This window comes from Hylobates moloch, unplaced genomic scaffold, assembly GCF_009828535.3.
Source record: "Hylobates moloch isolate HMO894 unplaced genomic scaffold, HMol_V3 SCAFFOLD_13, whole genome shotgun sequence".
NCBI classification, from domain to species: Eukaryota; Metazoa; Chordata; class Mammalia; order Primates; family Hylobatidae; genus Hylobates; species Hylobates moloch.
The window spans coordinates 92,547,252-92,568,805 of NW_026652288.1; the positions used below are offsets into that span (position 1 = coordinate 92,547,252).

Sequence of the window (21,554 nt, forward strand, 5' to 3'; positions counted from 1 at the left end):
TAGTAAGGATGGAGTTTCACCATGTTGGCCAGGCTGGTCTCAAACTCCTGACCTCAGGTGATCCACCTGCCTCGGCCTCCCAAAGTGCTGGGATTACAGACGTGAGCCACCACGCCCGGCCTATATTACATTTTTCTATGCAGCTGTATCCTGTTTCCCATTAGATAGGGCAAGGGCAGAAATCATTTCTTACCATCTTTGCTCCAGAGGCCCTAGTATAGAGCAAATGCTCTATAAGTGTCTGTAGCATAAACAGATGCATTCATGTGCAAAATAACTGTCACAGCACCAGAACTGGCAAAGATCCTAAAGAATTCTACCAATATGTGGGTAATTGGGCTAGCTAGCCTCGAATTCCTTCAATACACATATCCCCAACACAGTCACTTAACAATGAAACAGTGAACTCAACCATGTTCCACTGAAGGATACAAACAGCGTTCTCCAAAAGGGGGCAAACAGCAACGTGAAATTTCCATCACAGCACCTTTGCTTTTCCCTCTTTTTTTTTTTTTGGAGACAGAGTCTCACTCTGTTACCAGGCTGGAGTGCAATGGCATGATCTCGGCTCACTGCAACTTCCGACTCCCTGGTTCAAGTGATTCTCCTGCCTCAGCTTCCCAAGTAGTAGCTGGGACTACAGGCACGCACCACCATGCCCAGCTAATCTTTGTATATTTAGTAGAGAAAGGGTTTCACTATGTTGGCCAGGATGGTCTCCATCTCTTGACCTTGTGATCCGCCTGCCTCAGCCTCCCAAAGTGCTGGGATTACAGGAATGAGCCATTGCGCCTGGCTGCTTTTCCCTCTTTTAAACAGAGAAAGTTTTGTTTGGAAAGGGGAAAAGGCTCCCTTGCTAAAACTGTAACTTTTGACATTGTCATAGACTGTGTTGCATTGCTAAAACAGAGTATCACAGACTGGATAATTTATGAAGTAATTTATTTCTTACAGTTCTGAAGTCTGGGAAGTTCAAGATCAAGAGGCCGGTGTCTGGTGAGGGCCTTTTTGCTGTGTCATAACATGGTGGAGGGCATCACATGGCAAGAGGGCAAGAGCGAGCCAGCTCAGGTCTCTTCCTCTTTTAAAGCCACCAGTCCCATCATGGGGGCCCCACCCTGATGACCATATCCAATCCTAATTACCTCCCGAAAGTCCTACCTCTAATCAACACATGAACTTGGGGATTAAGTTTTTAACACGTGAAATATAGGGGACACATTCTAATCATAGCAAACATGATTTATGTTTTACTTTCCCAATTATAGGCATCTTAAAGTACAGAGACCATCTTTTATAATTCTCTGTATTTTCCACAACATTTAGCATAGTCTTATGTATTCAGCAAGAACTCAATTCAACAAATATTTAACACTTCAATGAATATATAAAAATGCAAAGAGCTGCACATCTGTTAGTAAGAGTAACACAGAATCTAGACAAAAGTAAACGGAATGGTTTTTCTTCATAATGAAAAAAGTATTTCTAAAAAAAGCATTCAGCAGGCTCAGGCTTTTAACTCTTATCTACTTTTTCTGTAAAATTATGCTTTTCAAATTTACCAAAATTTTATATTAAATATTAATATATTCTAGCATGTAATAGATATATAATACATATATTTTTAGAAGCTTAGAAAGTACAATAAAGGCAGAGGCAATCTAGATAGAAACTTTCCAATCACAAACACTAGAAACAATATCCGTGTCTTTACTTATTTATATTTATGTATTTGTTTTGAGATGGAGTCTCACTCTGTCACCCAGGCTAGAGTGCAGTGGTGCGGTCTCGACTTACTGCAACCTCTGCCTCCCAGGTTCAAGCGATTCTCCTGCCTCAGCCTCCCAAGTAGCTGGGACTACAGGTGTGCACCACTACACCCAGCTTATTTTTTGTGGAGACGGGGTTTCACTATATTGGCCAGACTGGTCTCAAACTCCTGAACTCAAGTGATCCGCCCACCTTGGCCTCCCAAAGTGCTGGGATTACAGGCGTGAGCCACCGTGCCCGACTAATATCCATGTCTTTTAAATTACCTAGAGTAAGTTACTTTTTGGCCAGACAAAACCTTGGCTGTTGAAATCCAGGGCATCTGTCTCTGAAACATGTTACTGCCCATTTTCATTATAACAGCAACTGGAAAGTAATTCATTTAATTAAATGTCCTTTTCTCTTCCCCCCGTCCTAAAAGAGACTAGACTGTATAAAATTTGAGGCAGAAACAAACATTGGCTTCCAATAAAAAATAATTCAACTTTATTAGTATGAAATATTTTGAGATAATTTATTATATTTGTGACCCAAATGCATGATTCTCCAATATGAAAGGTGTTCAGCACAAGCATACAATCATTTAGTAAAACTGCTCTTTATGAGACCCCGAGAAAAGCTGGAGGCCCTTCCTCTTTTTGGTGGAGAGAGAAGACACTACTTAATTGGCCATTTCCTTGCTGGAGTTTATTCCGATTCCCTTTTGTCTGATTCTTCCTCCTCAAACTCGACTAAAGGAGTGTGTCTGTCAGCCTGAGCACCTTCTCTGTAGAACACTTTCTTTATTGTGCCATCCTTTGGAGCCTTTATGGTATGCTGCAGAGACGTAAGACAGGACAAATGATAGCTGCAATACTAATGAGGACTGAGTGTACACCAAGTCAAGAAAGGGAGACCAAAAATGAAAACTGTAGCCAACTTTGATGTTTTGTCGTCTCTCAGTGCTTTCCAACGCTTTGTTGTTGTTGTTGTTGTTGTTGTTATTTTTAACATCACAGCACACAGGGAGAAGAGTAACACGTTGAGAGGAATTAACACCAGGACACAGCAGTAACCACTCAACAATATGACTGGGAAGCTCTGGTGTAGCTCACAGTTCTCAACTTGAGCTTCACATTAGAATTGCATCTAGGAAGCTTTCAACAGTTTTTTGTTGTTTGTTGTTGTTGTTGTTGAGACAGAGTCTCACTCTGTCACCCAGGCTGGAGTGCAATGGCATGGTCTCAACTCACGGCAACCTCTGCCTCCCGGCTTCAAGCGGTTCTCCCACCTCAGCCTCCCAAGTAACTGGGACTATAGGTGTGTGCCACCACACCTGGCTAATTTTTGTATTTTTAGTAGAGACGGGGTTTCACTATGTTGGCCAGGCTGGTCTTGAACTCCTGACCTCATGATCCACCCACCTTGGCCTCCCAAAGTGCTGGGATTACAAGTGTGAACCACTGCGCCTGGCCTTGTTGTTTGTTTTTTTAAATTGAAACGGGGTCTTGCTCTGTCACCCAGGCTGGAGTGCAGTGGCAAGATCTCGGCTCACTGCAACCTCTGCCTCCCAGGTTCAAGCAATTCTCCTGCCTCAGCCTGCCGAGTAGCTGGGACTATAGGCATGCCCCACCATGCCCGGCTAATTTTTGTATTTTTAATAGAGATGGGGTCTCACCATGTTGGCCAAGCTGGTCATGAACTCCTGACCTCAAATGATCCACCTGCCTCGGCCTCCCAAAGTGCTGGGATTACAGGCATGAGCCACTGTGCCCGGCCCTTCAAAAGTATTGATCCTTGGGCTCTACTCCTGGAGACTGCAATTCAATGGGTCTGGGGAAGAATTTTTAAAAATCTCCCCAGGTGATTGTACACATGCTCTTTGACTTATGATGGGGTCAGGTCCAGATAAATCCAATGTAAGTTGAGGAGCATATTCAACGTGTATGGTTTTGCACCATGATCAAGCTGAAAAATCCTTAATTGAACCACTGTAAGTTGAGGACTGTCTGCAATATTCAGCCAGGGCTAAGAATCACTGACCTACCATTTGAACCATCTAAAAACCTAAACAGCTAATTTAATTTGAGGTTTTCACTTTGAAACTGATGCCTGGCATCCTTGGTTTGGCCTTAGAAAATACCAACAGTTAACATTCAGTTGGATTATTGCCTGATTCCAAGCTATTGATAATTTCATTAATTTCAGAATCAGAAATGACAGGTGCAATTTCACAAAGTTAAAGTAAAACTCTTTCTACAAGAAGGATAGTTTGGTTTTGTTTCCTACAATTAATGCTTCGTCAATCATGGCTTTTCATATTTAAGGTGGTGTTAACTTACAAAATAAGGCAAAAGAACAATTAGGTATGATTGCTCCCGAAGTCCTCCTAGCAAAGGAACTCATGATTTCCTTACCTCCATCTTCATGGCGATCATAACCATGAGGAAATCTCCCGCTTTCACTTTGTCTCCAGCTTTGACAAACACCTTGAGATTCAGTGTGACAGGTTAATATTTGAAAACACAGAGGTCCTAGATATGTTAATCTGCTTCGTTATAGTAACCATTTTACTATCTATATGTACTCATAACATCATGTTTCAAACCACGAATATACACAATAAAACATAAATTAAAAGAAAAAAAAAACAACACAGAGGTCCTTTGTGGTCCATAGATTTGGTATATAAACTTACAGAGCAGAAGTAGAGCCCATGGGGTTGTGCCATCTGCCAAATGCACTGGTCAAATCAGAGACCTACAGGCCAAATGTACTGGTCAAGTCAGAGACCTACAGGTCAAATGTACTGGTCAAATCAGAGGCCTACAGCCCAAATGCACTGGTCAAATCAGAGACCTATAGGTCAAATGTACTGGTCAAATCAGAGACCTATAGATCAAATGTACTGGTCAAATCAAAGACTTATAGGTCAAATGTACTGGTCAAATCAGAGGCCTACAGGTCAAATGTACTGGTCAAATCAGAGGCCTACAGGCCAAATGCACTGGTCAAATCAGAGACCTGTAGGTCAAATGTACTAGTCAAATCAAAGACCTACAGTCCAAATGTACTGGTCAAATCAGAGACCTACAGCCCAAATGCACTGGTCAAATCTGAGATCTATAGGTCAAAGGTACTGGTCAAATCAGAGGCCTACAGGTCAAATACACTGGTCAAATCAGAGACCTACAGCCCAAATGTACTGGTCAAATCAGAGGCCTATAGGTCAATCTGGCATTGCTGGCACTGTCGTCAATGGGTAGCACTGCTTAGTCCCCTGTCCCCACCCCCAAAACCACTTAGTTTTGCTTGAATCACATGAATATATTCCATATATTTTGAAATCCTTTCGTTTGTTTCAAGAATGTAGAAACAAGACACACTGCCAGTAGGGAAGGACTAATATACTTAAATATCTTCCCCAGACAGGGAAGAGGGATGAGGGTCTTGACTGTTTTTCTTGTTTGGGGGTTGCCTAGGGCCAAGTATAGTAAGTGTGCTTGAAGTCTTCAGAGCCCTGTGTAGTACATGTGAAGACAATCTTCATGCAACAGAATCAAACTTATTAGCAACCCCAGAAAGAGATTTCTATTTTCTTTTGTATACATATAAATGGACTCATAGATCCTATATGGTCTCACTTTCGTTTTGGTTAACATGGTTACTAAGTGGGAGACTAACAGAGCTGTGCAGAGATGCCTACACTATGAGAGGCCTGTAGGAACTGAAATCAAATGAGCTAAAGGCAGATCCAGGTCTCCTAGCTCACACCCACTTGGGGTAAATATTTCCAAAGGAGAATGGTGGCTGAAATCACCCACACTATTTAAGTAGTTATTTTCTTCTTTTTTTTTTTTTTGTTCCAAGCATATACAGTTGAGTTTTTATGACTTAAATGTATTTGAGGAGACTCTACTGAACTCAAGTACATAAAAGGAGACTACGGATACTGATCTATCACCATTTGATGTTATATCAGTATGTGCTAGGGTCTAAATGTCTATATCCCTCCAGAATTCATTTGTTGAAATCCTGACCTCCAGGATGATGGTATTTGGAGGTGGGGCCTTTAGCAGGTGATTAGGTCATGAGGGATCTGGCCTCATGAATGAGATGAGTGCCCTTATGAAAGAAGCCTGAAGAGAGGTCCCTTGTCCCTTCCACCACGTGAGGACACAGAGAAAAAAATGGCTGTTTTTTATGAAATCGGTAAGTAGACTCTCACCAGACACTTAATTTGCTGGTGATCTGATGGATTTCCCAGCCTCTAGAATCGTGAGAAATAAATTTCTATTGTTTAAAAGCCACCCAGTCTATGGTATTCCGTTCTAGCAGCCTGAACTGACTCAGACAGTATGGACTGCAACTGTGAATTATATACTGCATTCAACACCAAACCGTATTGTTCTTCACCGATACCAGCCTTTTACATTAACACAGATGCAACTATGTACACTAAAGAAAATGTCATTATTTCATGAAAAATTTGCTGCTATTAAATTTAACATTCAAAACCAGCTTTTTTGAATAATGCTTAATGAATGCTCAGTTTTAATCATAAAAAGACAATTTAGATTATTTGTACTTTGATGCAAATGCCTGCCTTCAAAAACAGCAGTCTTTTTCATAAATTAGGTAAATGGGTATTTTCAGTGAGGACTGTAATAAACAATTTGAATCTCTAATAGATCCTCTTATTTTTGTGAAGTGGATGCTTTCCAATGAGCAAGGTTTAGAAAGGGAAAAGGACATAAATGACAAAGTTTAACAAAGCCACGTATTAAAACTTACTGAACATCATTCTACAGATGTCTTGTGATTACCTTTTCAATGGTTCCAGTCATAGGAGCTAAGGGGCCTCCCTGAGTTCCTTGTAAGCTCACAGAAGATAAGTACTTGGGGACTGGAATGTCAATCTCAATACTTCCTTCCTAGAAACAGAAAACAAACTGAAAATGGAATCAAGATCCTATCACTATATTTTTACTAATATACCTGAGGTAATAATTGTTTCCCAGCAATTTGTTAAATATTAGTCATCATGGCCAGGCCCAGTTTACGCTTGTAAACCCGCACTTTGGGAGGCCAAGGTAGGCAGATGGCTTGAGCCCAGGAGTTCGAGACCAGCCTGGGCAACATAGTGAAACCTCATCTCTACAAAAAAATACAAAAATCAGCCCAATGTAGTGGTACGTGCCTATAGTCCCAGCTACTTGGGAGCTGAGGCAAGAGGATCACTTGATCCTGGGAGGTAGAGGCTGCAGTAAGCTAAGACTGCATCACTGCACTCCAGCCTGGGTGACAGAGTGAGACTCTGACTCAAAAAAAAAAAAAAAAAAAAAAAAAAAAAATTAGTCACCATTAATACCAGGGTTCTAATCTAGCTTTATGACCTTCAGCAAATTATTAAACCCCTCTCAGCCTTGGTTTCCCATTGTAAAGGGGTAACGGTATACATGCCTCACAGTATATTAAAAGATTTAGGCTGGGCGCCATGGCTCACTCCTGTAATCCCAGCACTTTGGGAGGCCGAGGTGGGCGGATCACGAGGTCAGGGGATGGAAACCATCCTGGCTAACATGGTGAAACCCTGTCTCTACTAAAAAATATAAAAAATTAGCCGGCCATGGTGGCGGGCGCCTGCAGTCCCAGCTACTCGGGAGGCTGAGGCAGGAGAGTGGAGTGAACCCGGGAGGTGGAGCTTGCAGTGAGCCGAGATGGCACCACTGCACTCCAACCTGGACAACAGAGCAAGACTCCATCTCAAAAAATAAAATAAAAATAAAGCATTCACTGTAGACAACAAGTAGCCACTGTCTGGAAGCCATTTTCAGTAGCATCCCCATTCTCAGATGCTCAGTATGCTAGGAACTGTTTTTAACACATGTACATTATGTCATTAATCATCACAACAACTCTATGAGGAAGGTACTATCATTATTATTATTTTTTAGAGGCAGGGTCTCACTCTGCCACCCAGGCGGGAGTGCAGTGGCACAATCATAGCTCACTGTAACCTTGAACTCCTGAGCCTATTAATCCTCCTGCATTAGCCTCCTGGGTAGCTAGGATTACAGGCACATACCATGCCTGGCTAATGTTTAAAATTTTTTGTAGAGATGGGGTTATGTTACCCAGACTGGTCTCAAACTCCTGGTCTCAAGCAATCTGCCTGCCTTGGCCTCCCAAAGTGTTGGGACTACAGGCACAAGCCACTGCACCTATTATTATTACTGTTACTGCTGTTATTATTACTGTTTATAGATAGGAGAACTAAAGCCCAGAGAGTTTAACGGCCAAGGTCACACAGCTGTTAAGTGGCAAGGTCAGGATTTGAACCAAAGCAGCTTCACATTTTAGAACTTGTATTCTTCACCATGCCATTATATGGCCTCTATCATCATATTACTGTAGCATAATTGGCTATGGAAAGTTATGCCTGGCAAAGTGGGATCATCCTCAACTCCATATATAGTAGTTTAATTACCAGACTACTAAAGGAATCTCATCACAAAGCACTGTGAGGCCAGAGCATATTTGATAATGCATTATCCTCTTTCTGCCCAGGCAGAAGGTTAAGGACTCACTGGGCAGCAGGCTTCTAACCAAAACCATGCAAAGCCTGCCTCGGCTATCCTTTGACTGTCAACAGGCCACGAGTAATGCCATCCACCTTCTATTGTCCACCTTCCCCACAAGGAACAACTAGTCCACAGACTCCTCTCTCAGTGGTCACCTCCTCCAAAATCACCAGGATTCCAGTTGTCAGGGGGACGGTGGGTAGGGAAAAGTGTTCAGACATCAAAGCCCTGAGATACCACCGCCCACTGAGCAGGGAGATACGCTGTGACAAAGAAAATGCAAGGATTTGTTTCAGAATTCAGGAAGAAAATGGGTATGTGTCTATCAATGAGCATCTGTGTGAACGAGAGAAGTGAATGGGAAACTAGAGAGGGTAGGAATTTGGCAAAGAAACACAGAAAGGCGGGGGAAACTGAGGGAAAAGGGTCACAGCAGTGGTCGAAGGAAGCTGGATCTTTCTAATCTCTTTCAGTGAAATGTCTCTGGTCAGTTTTCTCCCATGCCCCAGGAGGGATATTATAAAGAAGAGAGATTACCTTGGAAAATAGGTAAATAGTGTTTTCCAGGATAATCAGCTTCGCTTTACTAGCAACTCCATTAACAGAACATTTCAGGTAAGTGCAGTCTCCCTCGCTGTAAAGATCACCAAGGACTTGGAAAGTTTTATCTTCAATCTGCAAAAAATGAAAAATAAGATTTTTAAAATAAATGAACAACACTACAGAATTAATAAGATCAGAATCAATTCTTCACTATTGGTAGTTTTAAAACATAAAATATGTCTTAAACATATATAATATATATTTTTTAAAAAGTCATGGAACTTTTCCCCTATTCCTAACCAAGATACTTTACATAGAAATGACAGGAAGATAATTAAAAGGGAAAAAAAGTTATATAACTTATCCATAGCACCATAATGCTATAAAGGTTCATGTAAACATATAAAGATAGCATTAAAAATATGAAACAAAAATACAAATCAAGTTATGCAAAATTATTAAAATTCATTTGCATATATTACATGTTTGTAATATAAACTTATTTCTGAGTATTTGAAGTCAAATTTAGTTTTCCTGTGCCAAAGTCAGTCACCAAAAAAATGCCAGAATCACATAATTAGATGATATTCTTTTATCTTATCAACACATAGGCCCAATTCATGGGTTTCAGTTATGATTTAAGAACATAAATTAGCTGGAGATTGGCCATAATTTTGTCACTCTCAGAGACCATATGCCAAAGAACAAAGTTCACAAAGTTTCAAGGAAGTTGATAAAAGGACATGGAACCTTTCTGTTTCAAAATTTCCCTGAGGTAAAAAATCCATTTACATCTTCTCTCTCTAGTCTTCATTTCGATTCCCACAATGCTAGTATGGAAGTCACGTGGCTATTCTTTTCAAATATATTACGCAGACTAAGGTGAAATAGGTCACACTGCAATATTTACACATTGGTTCTCATCTATCCTAAGTTAAATATGACATTTTACTATGCTTTGTAACCTACTAAAACAGCCATTTGAATGTTTGTGGAATTCTTAGGACATAAAGGTTAGATTGAAAACAGTTTTGTTTAAAGATTCACGAAAACACACTTTAAAATTGTGAATGTAGTTCCATGAGCAGATTAGAACAAATCTACTTTACCAGCTAACAGGGACGAGAAATAATCTCAAACCAGAGGCATCAATATGAATTATAACCCTCATACCCAAGTAGGCAGACTTTCCATGGCTTTTTCTGAATCTCACAGGAAGAAAATCAATGTGTCTCAAAGTGTTGGGAGGTCTAATACATATCACTGATAAATCTGTTCTGCAGGATTTGACATCTCTTAGCTCATATTAAAAATGATTTATTCTATTCCCTGAAGTTGTACCTTACTATAGGAATTTGATGGAATTCCCACTTTTTTTTAAACCATTTAAGCATTCCATTTTGCCAATGTAATGGTCTTCTTCTAATTGAGGATTACCATGAACTTTACACTAGAGGTTCTCAAAATATGACCTATGTGTTCCTTGGGGTCCCTAATACCCTTTTAGGGCAACCACGAAGTCATAGTAAGACTAAGAAGGCCAGGCGTGGTGGCTCACGCCTATAATCCCAGCACTTTGGGAGGCCAAGGTGGGTGGATCACCTGGGGTCGGGAGTTCGAGGCCAGCCTGACCAACATGGTGAAACCCCGTCTTTACTGAAAACACAAATACCCGGGCATGGTGGTGCATGCCTGTAATCCCAGTTAGTTGGGAGGCTGAGGCAGGAGAATCGCTTGAACCTGGGAGGCGAGGGTTGTGGTGAGCCGAGATCACGCCATTGCGCTCCAGCCTGGGTGACAAGAGCATAACTCCTTCTCAAAAAAAAAGAAAAAAAAGATTAAGATATTATTTGTTTTTTATACCCTCATTCTCTCATAAGTACACAGTGGAATCTTCCAGAGGCTACTGAACGTGTGATAATGTTATCACTCTGATGGCTCATGGAATGTGTGCTTGTGATTAGGTTTTACAATTTTTTCAATTTATCCTACAACTCAACAACAACAACAACAAAACAACTAGATTAAGAAATTGGCAGAGGACTCGAATAGAGATTTTTCTAACAAGATATACAAATGGCCGATAAGTCCATGAAAAGATGCTCAACATCATTAGTCATGGAAATGCAAGTCGAAGTCACAGTGAGATGCTACTACCTCACACTCATTAGTATTGCTATTATAAAACAAAAAAACAAAACCCCAGAAAATAATAAGTAGTGGCAAGGATGTGAAGAGATTGGGGCCATTGTGCACTGTTGATGGGACTGTAAACTGCTACAGCTGCAATGGAAAACAGTATGGCGGTTTTTCAAAGAATCAGAATCACTATATGATCTAGCAATTCCACTGCTGGATATATACCCAAAGGACAAAAAACAGGGTCTTAAAGAAATATTTGTACACCCCTGTTCATAGCAGCATTATTCACAATAGACAAAAGCTAGAAACAACCCGAATGTTCATTAATGGCTGAATGGATAAAGAATATGTGGTATATACATATAACAGAGTATTTTTCAGCCTTAAAAAAAAACAAAAACAGGAAATTCTCACATATGCTACACCATGGAAGAACCTTGAAGACACTGTGCCAAGTGAAATAAGCCAGTTACAAAAGGACAAATACTACATTATTCCGCTTATATCAGGTACCTAGAGTAGCCAAATTCATAGAGACAGAGAGTAGAATCGTGGTTCTCTGGGGATGGGGGAAGAAGGAACGGAGTGTTAACTGTTTAATCAGTGAGTACGGAATTTTAGTTTCAGAAGAAGAAAGAAGTTCTGGAGATGGATGGTGGTGATGGTTACATATCAACTTGAATGCACTGAATGCAAATGGTTAAAATGGTAAATTCTATATTATGTCTATTTCACAATTAAAAAATAATAAATTTTCTCAGTTAAATTGTCTAAATGGTAAATATCAAGAGATATAATTACCACAAACAAAAGTGCTCTGGTGGGTATTTTAAAGAGTGTACAGGGTTCCTGAGACAAAAAATTTGAAAACTGCTGCTTTTGATGTAAATACATGCACATACTTTAGGGGCTTGTGAATGTCTGATTCGAGCTTTTACTTTTTACCAAGTTTTTATTCTTAAAGGAATCACAGCCCGAGTAAACAATCAGAAACTGTATAGGGGGTAATTTCCCCAAATTGGGTCTGAAATAAAAGCATAAGATATTCTCTTAACTACAGTCATAATAGTCAAAGGCTTAAGCAAAACCAGAGAGTGAAAGAAGACCCTATTCAGTCTAAAAGCAGTCAGATTCAGCTCTGCACTGTAGAACAAAACCAGTAAGGCTTACCTGCATGCTATAAGACCCATCACGGTTATACGTTACAGCTATGGCTACATCTTTATGGAAAAAGGGAAAAAAATGAAGAAAAATTAGAAAACATTCATTTATTTAATAACTGAGATATAAAGAATCTCACTCTCAACCTAAAGACAACCAACTATTCAAAGGAAAATCAACATCTTTGAACTTCTTGGAAATAAAGTATTTTGTTAGAAAAGCATCTGTCAAGCTAGTACCAATAAAGATGAATTTCAAACTTTTCTTTTTTAAAATGGAATTTCAGGGGTTTTATTTTTATTTTGATTTAAGATAGGGTCTCACTCTGTCACCCTGGCTGGACTGCAGTGGTGCAATCACGGCTCACCACAGTCTTAACCTCCTGGGGTCAGGTGATCCCCTCACCTCAGCCTCCCAAGTAGCTGGGACTACAGGCATGCCACCACGCCTGGCTAATTTTTTTATTTTTTGTAGAGATGAGGTTTCACCATATTGCCCAGGCTTGAACTCCTGGACTCAAGTGATCCATCTGCCTGAGCCTCCCAAAGTGCTGGAATTATAGGCATGAGTCACCACATCCAGCCTTGAGTTTTAGATATTTTAAGGTTGTCGAACATTTTACATATTTTTCCCTCAACAAAAAGGCTGCAGTATTATAATTTTAAAAATGCAGGCCAGGTGTGGCGGCTCATGCCTGTAATCCCAGCACTTTGGGAGGCCAAGGAGCGGGGATCACGAAGTCAGGAGTTTGAGACCAGCCTGACCAACATGGTGAAACCCCGTCTCTACTAAAAATACAAAAATGAGCCAAGTGTGGTGGCACGTGCCTGTAATCCTAGCTACTCAGGAGGCTGAGGCAGGAGAACAGCTTGAACCCACGAGGTGGAGGCTGCAGTGAGCCGAGATCACACCACTGCACTCCAGCCTGGGTGACAGAGTGAGGCTCCATCTCAAGAAAAAAAAAATGCAATGAATTGGTAAACAGAAGTTTTTAGTTGAGAATGGAATCTGCCACCTGATCACCTCTGTCATCTTGACTCACTAAATCTCGGAGTCTTGATTTTCTGAGCCATTAAATGGGTATAAAAATGTAACAATTATTAAATAAATGTGAAAATGCTTTATAAATGGTAAGACTATATACACCTAATAAATTATTCATGTTACAGGCACATCTCACTTTATTGCACACTCTGCAGATACTATGTTTTTTACATATTGAGTTTGTGGCAACACCATGTCAAGCATACTTTTCCAACAGCATGTGCTCACTTCATGTCTCTATGTCACATTTTTGTAATTCTTACAATATTTAAAACTTTTAAATTATTGTATCTGTGATGGTCATCTGTGATCTCTGATATTACTACTATAATTGTTTTACGGTGCCTCAATCTGCGCCCATGTAAGATAGAGAACTTCCTCAATCAATATTGTGTGTGTTCTTACTGCTCCACTGACCAGCCATTCCCTCTCTCTCCCTCTCTATGGGTCTCCCTATTCCCTGAGACAATACAATATTGAAATTAGACTAATTAATAACCCTACAATGGCCTATAAGTGGTCAAATGAAGAGTTACATGTCTCCCACTTAAATCAAAAGCTAGAAATGATTAAGTTTAGTGAGGAAGGAATGTCAAAAGCTGAGATAAGCCAAAAGTTAGGCTTCTGGTGCCAAACCACCAAGTTGTGAATGCAAAGGAAAAGTTCTTGAAGGAAGTTAAAAGTGCTACTCCAGTAAACACATGAATGATAAAAAGGTGAAATAGCTGGGCTGGGAGCAGTGACTCACGCCTGTGATCCCAGTACTTTGGGAGGCCAAAGCAGGACTGCTTGAGCCTGGGAGTTTGAGACTACCCTAGGAAACAAAGCAAGACCCCATCTCTAAAATAATAATAATGATAATAATAAATACTGTGAAACAGCCTTGTTGCTGATATGGAGAAAGTTTTAGTGGTCTGGATAGATCAAACCAGCCACAACATTCCCTTAAGCCAAAGTGAATCCAGAGCAAGGCCCTAACTCTCTTCAATTCAATTAAGGCCAAGAGAAGTGAGGAAGCTGCAGAAAAAATATTTGAAGCTAGCAGAGGCTGGTTCATGACGTTCAAGATAAAGCAGAAAGTGCTGACGGACGAGGTGCAGCAAGTTATCCAGGAGATCTAGCTAAGATAATTGATAAATGTGGCTACAAAAAACAACAGACTTTTAATGGAGACAAAACAGTCTCTATTGGAGGAAGATGCCATCTAGGACTTTCATAGCTGGAGAGGAGAAGTCAATACCTGGTTTCGAAGCTTCAAAGGACAGGCTGACTCTCTTTCTAGGGGTTAATGCAGCCAGTGACTTTAAGTTGAATTAAATGCTCATTTACCATTCTGAAAATCCTAGGGCCTTTAAGAATGATGCTAAATCTACTTGTGCCCTATAAATGGAACAACAAAGCCTGGACGACAGCACTTCTGTTTACATCATGGTTTACTGAATATTTTAAGCCCCCTGTTGAGACCTACTCAATAGTGCTCAGATAAAAAGATTCCTTTCAAAATATTATCACTCAATGACAATGCACATAGTCACCACCCAAGGGCTCTGATGGAGATATACAAGGAGATTAATGTTTTCATGTCTGCTCACACGACATCCTTTCTGCAGCCCATGGATCAAGGAATAATTTCAACTTTCAAGTCTTATTAAGAAATATATTTTGTAAGGCAATAGCTGCCATACATTGAGTCTTCTGATGGATCTGGACAAAGTAAATTGAAAACCTTCTACATGCCATTAAGAACATTTGTGATTCATAGAAGGAGGTCGAATTATCAACATTTGTAACAACAGTTTAGAAGACGTTAATGACTCATGGATGACTTTTAGGGGTTCAAAACTTTAGCAAAGGAAGTAACTGCAGATGTGGTAGAAATAGTAAGGGAGCTAGGACTAGAAGTGGAGTCTGAAGATGTGACTGAATTGCTGCATCTCAACAGCACTGCAGGCTGCAGAGAAATCTTTCATGAAAGGAAGAGTCAGCGGATGCAGCAAACCTCCTTGGTGTCTTATTTTATGAAAACTGCTACAGTCACCCCAATCTTGAGCAACTGCCACTATAAATCAATCACAGCCATTAACATTGAGACAAGACCCTTCGCCAGCAACAAGATTACAACTCACTGGAGGCTTAGATAATCATTAGCATTTTTTTTTTTTTTTAGCCATAAAGCATTTCTAATTAAGGTATATACATTGTTTTTATTTAGACATAATGTCATTGGCACACAATAAAGTATAATATAAACATAACTTTTATATGCATGAGGAAACCAAAAACTTTGCCTCACTTTATTGCAGTGGTCTGGAACCAAACCTGCAACAACTCCAGAGTATGCCTAGATTACATGAGTATGGAATTGGTTGACTATCTGAGGAGATGAAAACCTAAAGTTTTGTGGGGTAGAGTATATAGGTCAAAATCAATTTGTCTGCTTCTGATACTTCAATGATCATTTTGATGCTGCCAGCTCAAATCTGTTTCCAGCCCCGACATTCCTTCTCCAGGTGACCTCTGATGATTATTATCATTATCAGCTGGATGCTCCACTGGCGACTTAAGATGAACACGGCGGGGCCAACAAATCATCTTATCCCTCTACCTTCTTCTCCTCCAGACCTGTGAGCTCCCTGACTGGCACCCCGATGCTCCTTGTCATCCAGGCTTAACACCTGTCATCCTTGCCTCATCCTCCTTTGTTTTCCACATGCAACATCCTTGCCTCGTACTCCTTTGCTTTCTACATGCAACAGTTTCCACTGCTGGGTTCTGTGAAACATGGCCTCTAGTAGCAAAGAATAGCTTGCAGGCCTTGAATACTTAAAACAGTTGGTCATTCTCACTGAGGTCACTAGAAGTTGCTTCTGCTTTAGACTCATCAGTGCTTCTGGCATCTTATTTTTTTTTCCTGTTAAAAAATTTTTATTTTATAAATAGGGACAGTTACTACAAAGCTGCCAAATTCTTCCCTGTCCTATGCATCTCTTCCTTCCATTCCTGCTGCTCTACCCTGCCTCGGGCCCCATGGCCTCAGGCCTGGCTGAATCTGAGAAGGTCCTCTGGGGTCTTCCTGCTTCTCATCTCAATAGTCAGAGCTGATGTCCTGACCCCATTCCAAATACTTGGCCTGATACTGCAGGTCCCACCCTCTCAGTCTTATTTCCTACCATTCTCCTCCATGGACGGCCTGATGCTCCACCCAAATAGGAAAGTGGGACAATTAACATTCCCTAGGTCTGGGGAGGTGGCTCACACCTGTAATCCCAGTACTTTGGGAGGCCGAGGTGGGCGGATCGCCTGAGGTCAGGAATTCGAGACCAGCCTGGCCAACATGGTGAAACCCCATCTCTACTAAAAACACAAAAATTAGCTGGGCGTGGTGGCACACACCTATAGTCCCAGCTACTTGGGAGGCTGAGGCAGGAGAATCGCTTGAACCTGGGAGGCAGAGGTTGCAGTGAGCTGAGATCAAACCACTGCACTCCTGCCTGGGCGACAGAATGAGAGACTCTGTGTCAAAACAAAATAACAAAAAACCATACACACAAAAAAACATTCCCCATGTATGCCCCCAGCTTTCCCTGCACTGTGGCTCTATGCTCACGCTTCTCCTTCACTACGCTGCCGGTGCCCTGCCACAGCACAGAAACCCCATTGCCCATTCACATCATGCTCACTGTCCTTGGGAAGAGTTGGCCTGGGCAGCGTGATTTCTCCCTCCTCTGAACATTTAGCCTTCTACATACAAAACACCCACTATGATTCTCTCCTTATCCTGGTTTATAAAGAGTGATTTTCCTCTCTATCAGTTGTTTCAGAAAAATTATCAAAATAAAAACATTCACAAAAGTCAAATACTAAAGTACAGGAACTCCAGGGCCCACACTCTTGCCCATTATGCTCTCCAGCTTCTCAACATACACACTTCCAAATGGCAAATTCCTTAACAGAAAACAAGCAGGGACAAAGACATTTCCTTCTCTTCTCCACATCACTTGGCATATTTTATCAAAAACTTTGTACTGAATGTATGAATGAATAAAACTCTCCACCCTATATCATGTCAACAGGCTTTTACTCTTCTTATCAGAAAGTGCCTCCAGTTACACCACAGCCATTTTCTTTGAATTTATAAAATATGACATGTATTTAACTGGTGTGAATGCCAACAGATCACAGTAAAGACATTACCAAAAAAACTCCTACCCTAGATATCTCTTGGCACCTACAAGAGGACCTTAAACATCCTCTCATGCATTTAATACGGTATCAAGTGTGGCACCTGCAGTATTAGCTCAGCACATGTATCCTGGAGTGTGGGTTCAAACCCTGACTCCACCAATTACTTCTGGTGTGACTTCTGGAAAATTACTAATCTCTCTCAGCCTTGACCTTGGCTTAGAGAGATTAGTAATTTATAAAGTTCACACTAATAATAACACCAATCTCACTGGCCTGTTCTGAAAATGCAAATGAAACAATCTTTGGAAAGTGTTTAATACAGTATCTGACATATACCAAATACTCAATAAATCTTAGCTATTATTATCATTGAGTTTGGGCAGGGTTTGGTGAAACATGGCCTCTAGTAGCAAAGTAAGAATAGCTTGCAAGCCTTGAATACTTAAAATAGTTGGTCATTCTCATTGTGGTCACTAGTAGTTGCTTCTGCTTTGGACTCATAAATGCTTCTGGCATTTTTTTTTTTTTTTTTTTTTGAGACAGGGTCCCGCTCTGTGGCCCAGGCTGGAGTGCAGTGGTGCAATCTCGGCTCACTGCAAGCTCTGCCTCCCGGGTTCACGCCATTCTCCTGCCTCAGCCTCCTGAGTAGCTGGGACTACAGGCGCCCGCCACCACGCCTGGCTAATTTTTTGTATTTTTAGTAGAGACAGGGTTTCACTGTGTTAGCCAGGATGGTCTCCATCTCCTGACCTCGTGATCCACCTGCCTTGGCCTCCCAAAGTACTGGGATTACAGGCGTGCGCCACCGCACCTGGTGCTTCTGGTATCTTATTTTTTTTTTCCTTTTTAAAAATTTTTATTTTATAAATAGGGACAGGATCTCACTATGTCACCTAGGCTGATCTCGAATTCCTGCCCTCAAGCAATCCTCCCGCCTTGGCTTCCCAAAGTGCTGAGATTACAGGTGTGGGCCACTGTGGCCGACCTGGTCTCTTAAGCTTCCTGTTTCATGCATTCTATTTAATTGTGGTCATTGCTTATTAGCATTTTTTGGAGACTTAGCTATGTAACATTTTCTGAAAGCTGTTACATACAGACTTGGAATATTTTCATAGAATATTGCCAAATGGGTGTAGTGAACAGCAATCATGTTGGCTTTTCAATTATGTATTTATTTTTTCATGAAAACTTTTTTTAATTCCAAAAAATGCAACATACTTCAAATCGGTGTTTGGTGCTTTAGTGAAGAGCCATGCCAAGTAACACAGTTGGCTTATATGAATTACAATCACATATGTAATTAATTCTTCTGTTCAATTCAGGTTGAAGAAGCCAGTGAAACTTTACCGCTTTTGATATTTGTATTTAGCATACAGGAGTCTAGAGTAAGATACTTCCAGATTTGGGGGGTTGTATTTTTTAGGATGAAATGAGCATAAATGGATGGGTTAACCATTTGCAGAATGCTACTATATAAAGATGTTTGCAAATTTTTGTTATAAAGGCTTGACAATATGCCCAATGCACTTAAGATAATGACCATCTAGGCTCAGGATTGAAAAATAACTGAAGAGCTGTAACCCAATCAACTTGTGTGAACAAAATATTTGTTACTGGCTGGCACGGTGGCTCACGCCTGTAATCCCAGCACTTTGTGAGGCTGAGGTGGGTGGATCATGAGGGCAGGAGATCGAGAACATCCTGGCTAAAATGGTGAAACCCTGTCTCTACTAAAAATACAAAAACTTAGCCAGGCGTGGTGGTGGGTGCCTGTAGTCTCAGCTACTCAGGAGGCTGAGGCATGAGAATGGCATGAACCTGGGAGGTGAAGCTTGCAGTGAGCCAAGATCGTGCCACTGCACTCCAGCCTGGGCAACAGAGTGAGAGTCTGTGTCAAAAAAAAAAAAAAAAAAAAAAAAAAATTTGTTACTGGGTGAGTGTCTTCATAGAGGTGAAGTAAAAAAGATTTTCCTCTGTCCAAGGAAGAGGGTTGTGTGATCAGCTGGCAAAAGTATTCTGCTCTGCCTGGGAGGCATATTTTTATAACAGAACTGTCACACTTCAATGACATGTCACATTCAAGGTTAGCCAGGACTCTGAGCTCTGACTCTGCCCACTGGGCCTCCCATGCAAACTGTCTCACAGCAGAAGGGATACAGTGACCAGCTATCATAGAATTCTGGTCCTGCTGCTACACTGCTCCAGCCAAAAGTTTATAAACTGCCTTCTGGCTTAAGCGTCAGCCTCTTTTGACTTCAGTTAAAGAAAATCAGTCCCTAAGTTGAGTCAACTCAAATTAGTTTACAATCAAAAATCAATTTTCTACTGGAAAAGTGGTGGAAACAGCCTAAGAGTCAATGTCACAAACAGTGGGTGTGAATCCTGGTTCTGCCACTCACTAGCCTTGACTAAACTACTTCACTTCTGTGCCTTATCATCCATGCTTTCATCATCCATACGTGGGTATAACAGCGACTCCCCCTCATTTATGTTGTGAAGATAAAAACTTACATCAGATAAGGCACTTAATAAATTACAGCTCTGCAGTGACCCACTTCCACCTGAAACCCCTGAAACACTGTGTGAGCAGTGGGTAATCGTCCCTCTCTGACATAGTTTTGAAAACTGTTTTTCTTATTTAAAAGTAATACATTCTCGCTGCAGAAAAATTGCAAAGCAAAAAAAAAAGTACAAAGAATTGGGGAAAAAGAGGTTTTTTTGGGCGTATTTCTAACATTCTGGCATATTTCATTTCAGCTGTTTTGCCACGTTTATTTTATGACATATTTTTAGAATATTTACAAAATATTTAAAAAGTCCAAAGAAGAAAAGCAAATACCATCAACTCTATTACCCAGAGCCAATCAACTCTATTATATTGGCATACTTCCTTCCAATGTTTAGCCTAGGCATTTAAAAAGTGTAACTGACTGATCATGGCCAGGCTGGAATCCTCTTTTTCAGATTAATGTGATACATTTCTATGACTCATATTTCTCTTTTAATGAAACATTACTTACTGTTTTTACCATCTTTAAGAGTCACGTTTCTGGTATAAGAGATATTCAGTCTTCTTCCACTGCTAGACGAAAATGGAGAGAATTGATCTAGAAAAAATTCAAAATTCAGTAACAAACTTATGAGTATCAAGCCTACGAAATTTACACCTTACAAAAGAAAACATAAAATGCAAGTCCTGGCCAGGCACGGTGGCTCATGCCTGTAATCCCAGCACTTTGGGAGGCCGAGGCAGGCAGATCACGAGGTCAGGAGATCGAGACCATCCTAGCTAACATGGTGAAACCCCGTCTCTACTAACAATACAAAAAAATTAGCCAGGCATGGTAACGGGCACCTGTAGTCCCAGCTATTCAGGAGGCTGAGGCAGGAGAATGGCGTGAACCCGGAGGGCGGAGCTTGCAGTGAGCTGAGATCACGCCACTGCACTCCAGCCTGGGCAACAGAGCGAGACTCCGTCTCAAAAAAAAACGCAAGCCCTAAACTGGCAGCTCAGATGTGCTTTTTTTGTTCTTCTTGTTGTTTTAAGTTTAAAGGGATACTTTTGTTTACATCTTACAAAATTTCATATGAAAAATTCTAGCTTCTATTGAAGAATCTGAATATTTGCAACCTAAACTCTAATCCCACAGTGGCATAAACTGTACCACAGTCACCCCCTTTTGATTGGGCAAATTCATTCCAGGTCACCAAAGTCTCTACTACTCACTATTTTTCTTTCACCTGGCCTCTTTCACTCTTTTATGTTGTTGGCCCAGCCCTTAGAGGCTTTTTTTTTTTTTTTTTTTTTGAGACGAGTCTCGTTCTATTGCCCAGGATGGAGTGCAGTGGCATGATCTTGGCTCACTGCAACCTCCACCTCCTGGGTTCAAGTGTTTCTCCTGCCTCAGCCTCCTGAGTAGCTGGGATTACAGGTGCGTGCCACCACAGCCAGCTAATTTTTGTATTTTTAGTGGACACGGGGTTTCACCATGTTGGCCAGGCTGGTCTCAAACTCCTGACCTTAAGTGATCCACCCGCCCTGGGCCTCTCAAAGTGTTGGGATTACAGGCGTGAGCCACCGCGCCTGGCCCTTATAGGCATTTGGGTGTATATCCTCTATTGGACAATATCCAGGAGCTTCAGCAT

The 21,554-nt window shown here is 41.0% G+C and overlaps 1 protein-coding gene across 5 annotated transcripts in view; it reads right to left on the bottom strand.

Annotated features, from left to right (window-relative positions):
- Positions 1–1,290: 1,290 nt before the first annotated feature.
- MCCC1 (methylcrotonyl-CoA carboxylase subunit 1) overlaps positions 1,291–21,554 on the bottom strand; it is a 90,156-nt gene continuing 69,892 nt past the window's right edge. For 4 of the 5 annotated variants that reach the window (XM_032171714.2, XM_032171716.2, XM_058426440.1 and 1 more), the window contains 6 exons: positions 20,429–20,515; positions 12,189–12,238; positions 8,871–9,008; positions 6,576–6,683; positions 4,167–4,238; positions 1,291–2,586 (listed from right to left, as the gene is read on the bottom strand). In XM_032171714.2, coding sequence (XP_032027605.1) covers positions 2,458–2,586; positions 4,167–4,238; positions 6,576–6,683; positions 8,871–9,008; positions 12,189–12,238; positions 20,429–20,515 — 584 coding nt within the window. In that variant the 3' untranslated portion in view covers positions 1,291–2,457. Of the gene's footprint in view, positions 2,587–4,130; positions 4,510–6,575; positions 6,684–8,870; positions 9,009–12,188; positions 12,239–20,428; positions 20,516–21,554 lie in introns of those variants that run through there. The other variant, XM_032171715.2, reaches the window with a different exon arrangement.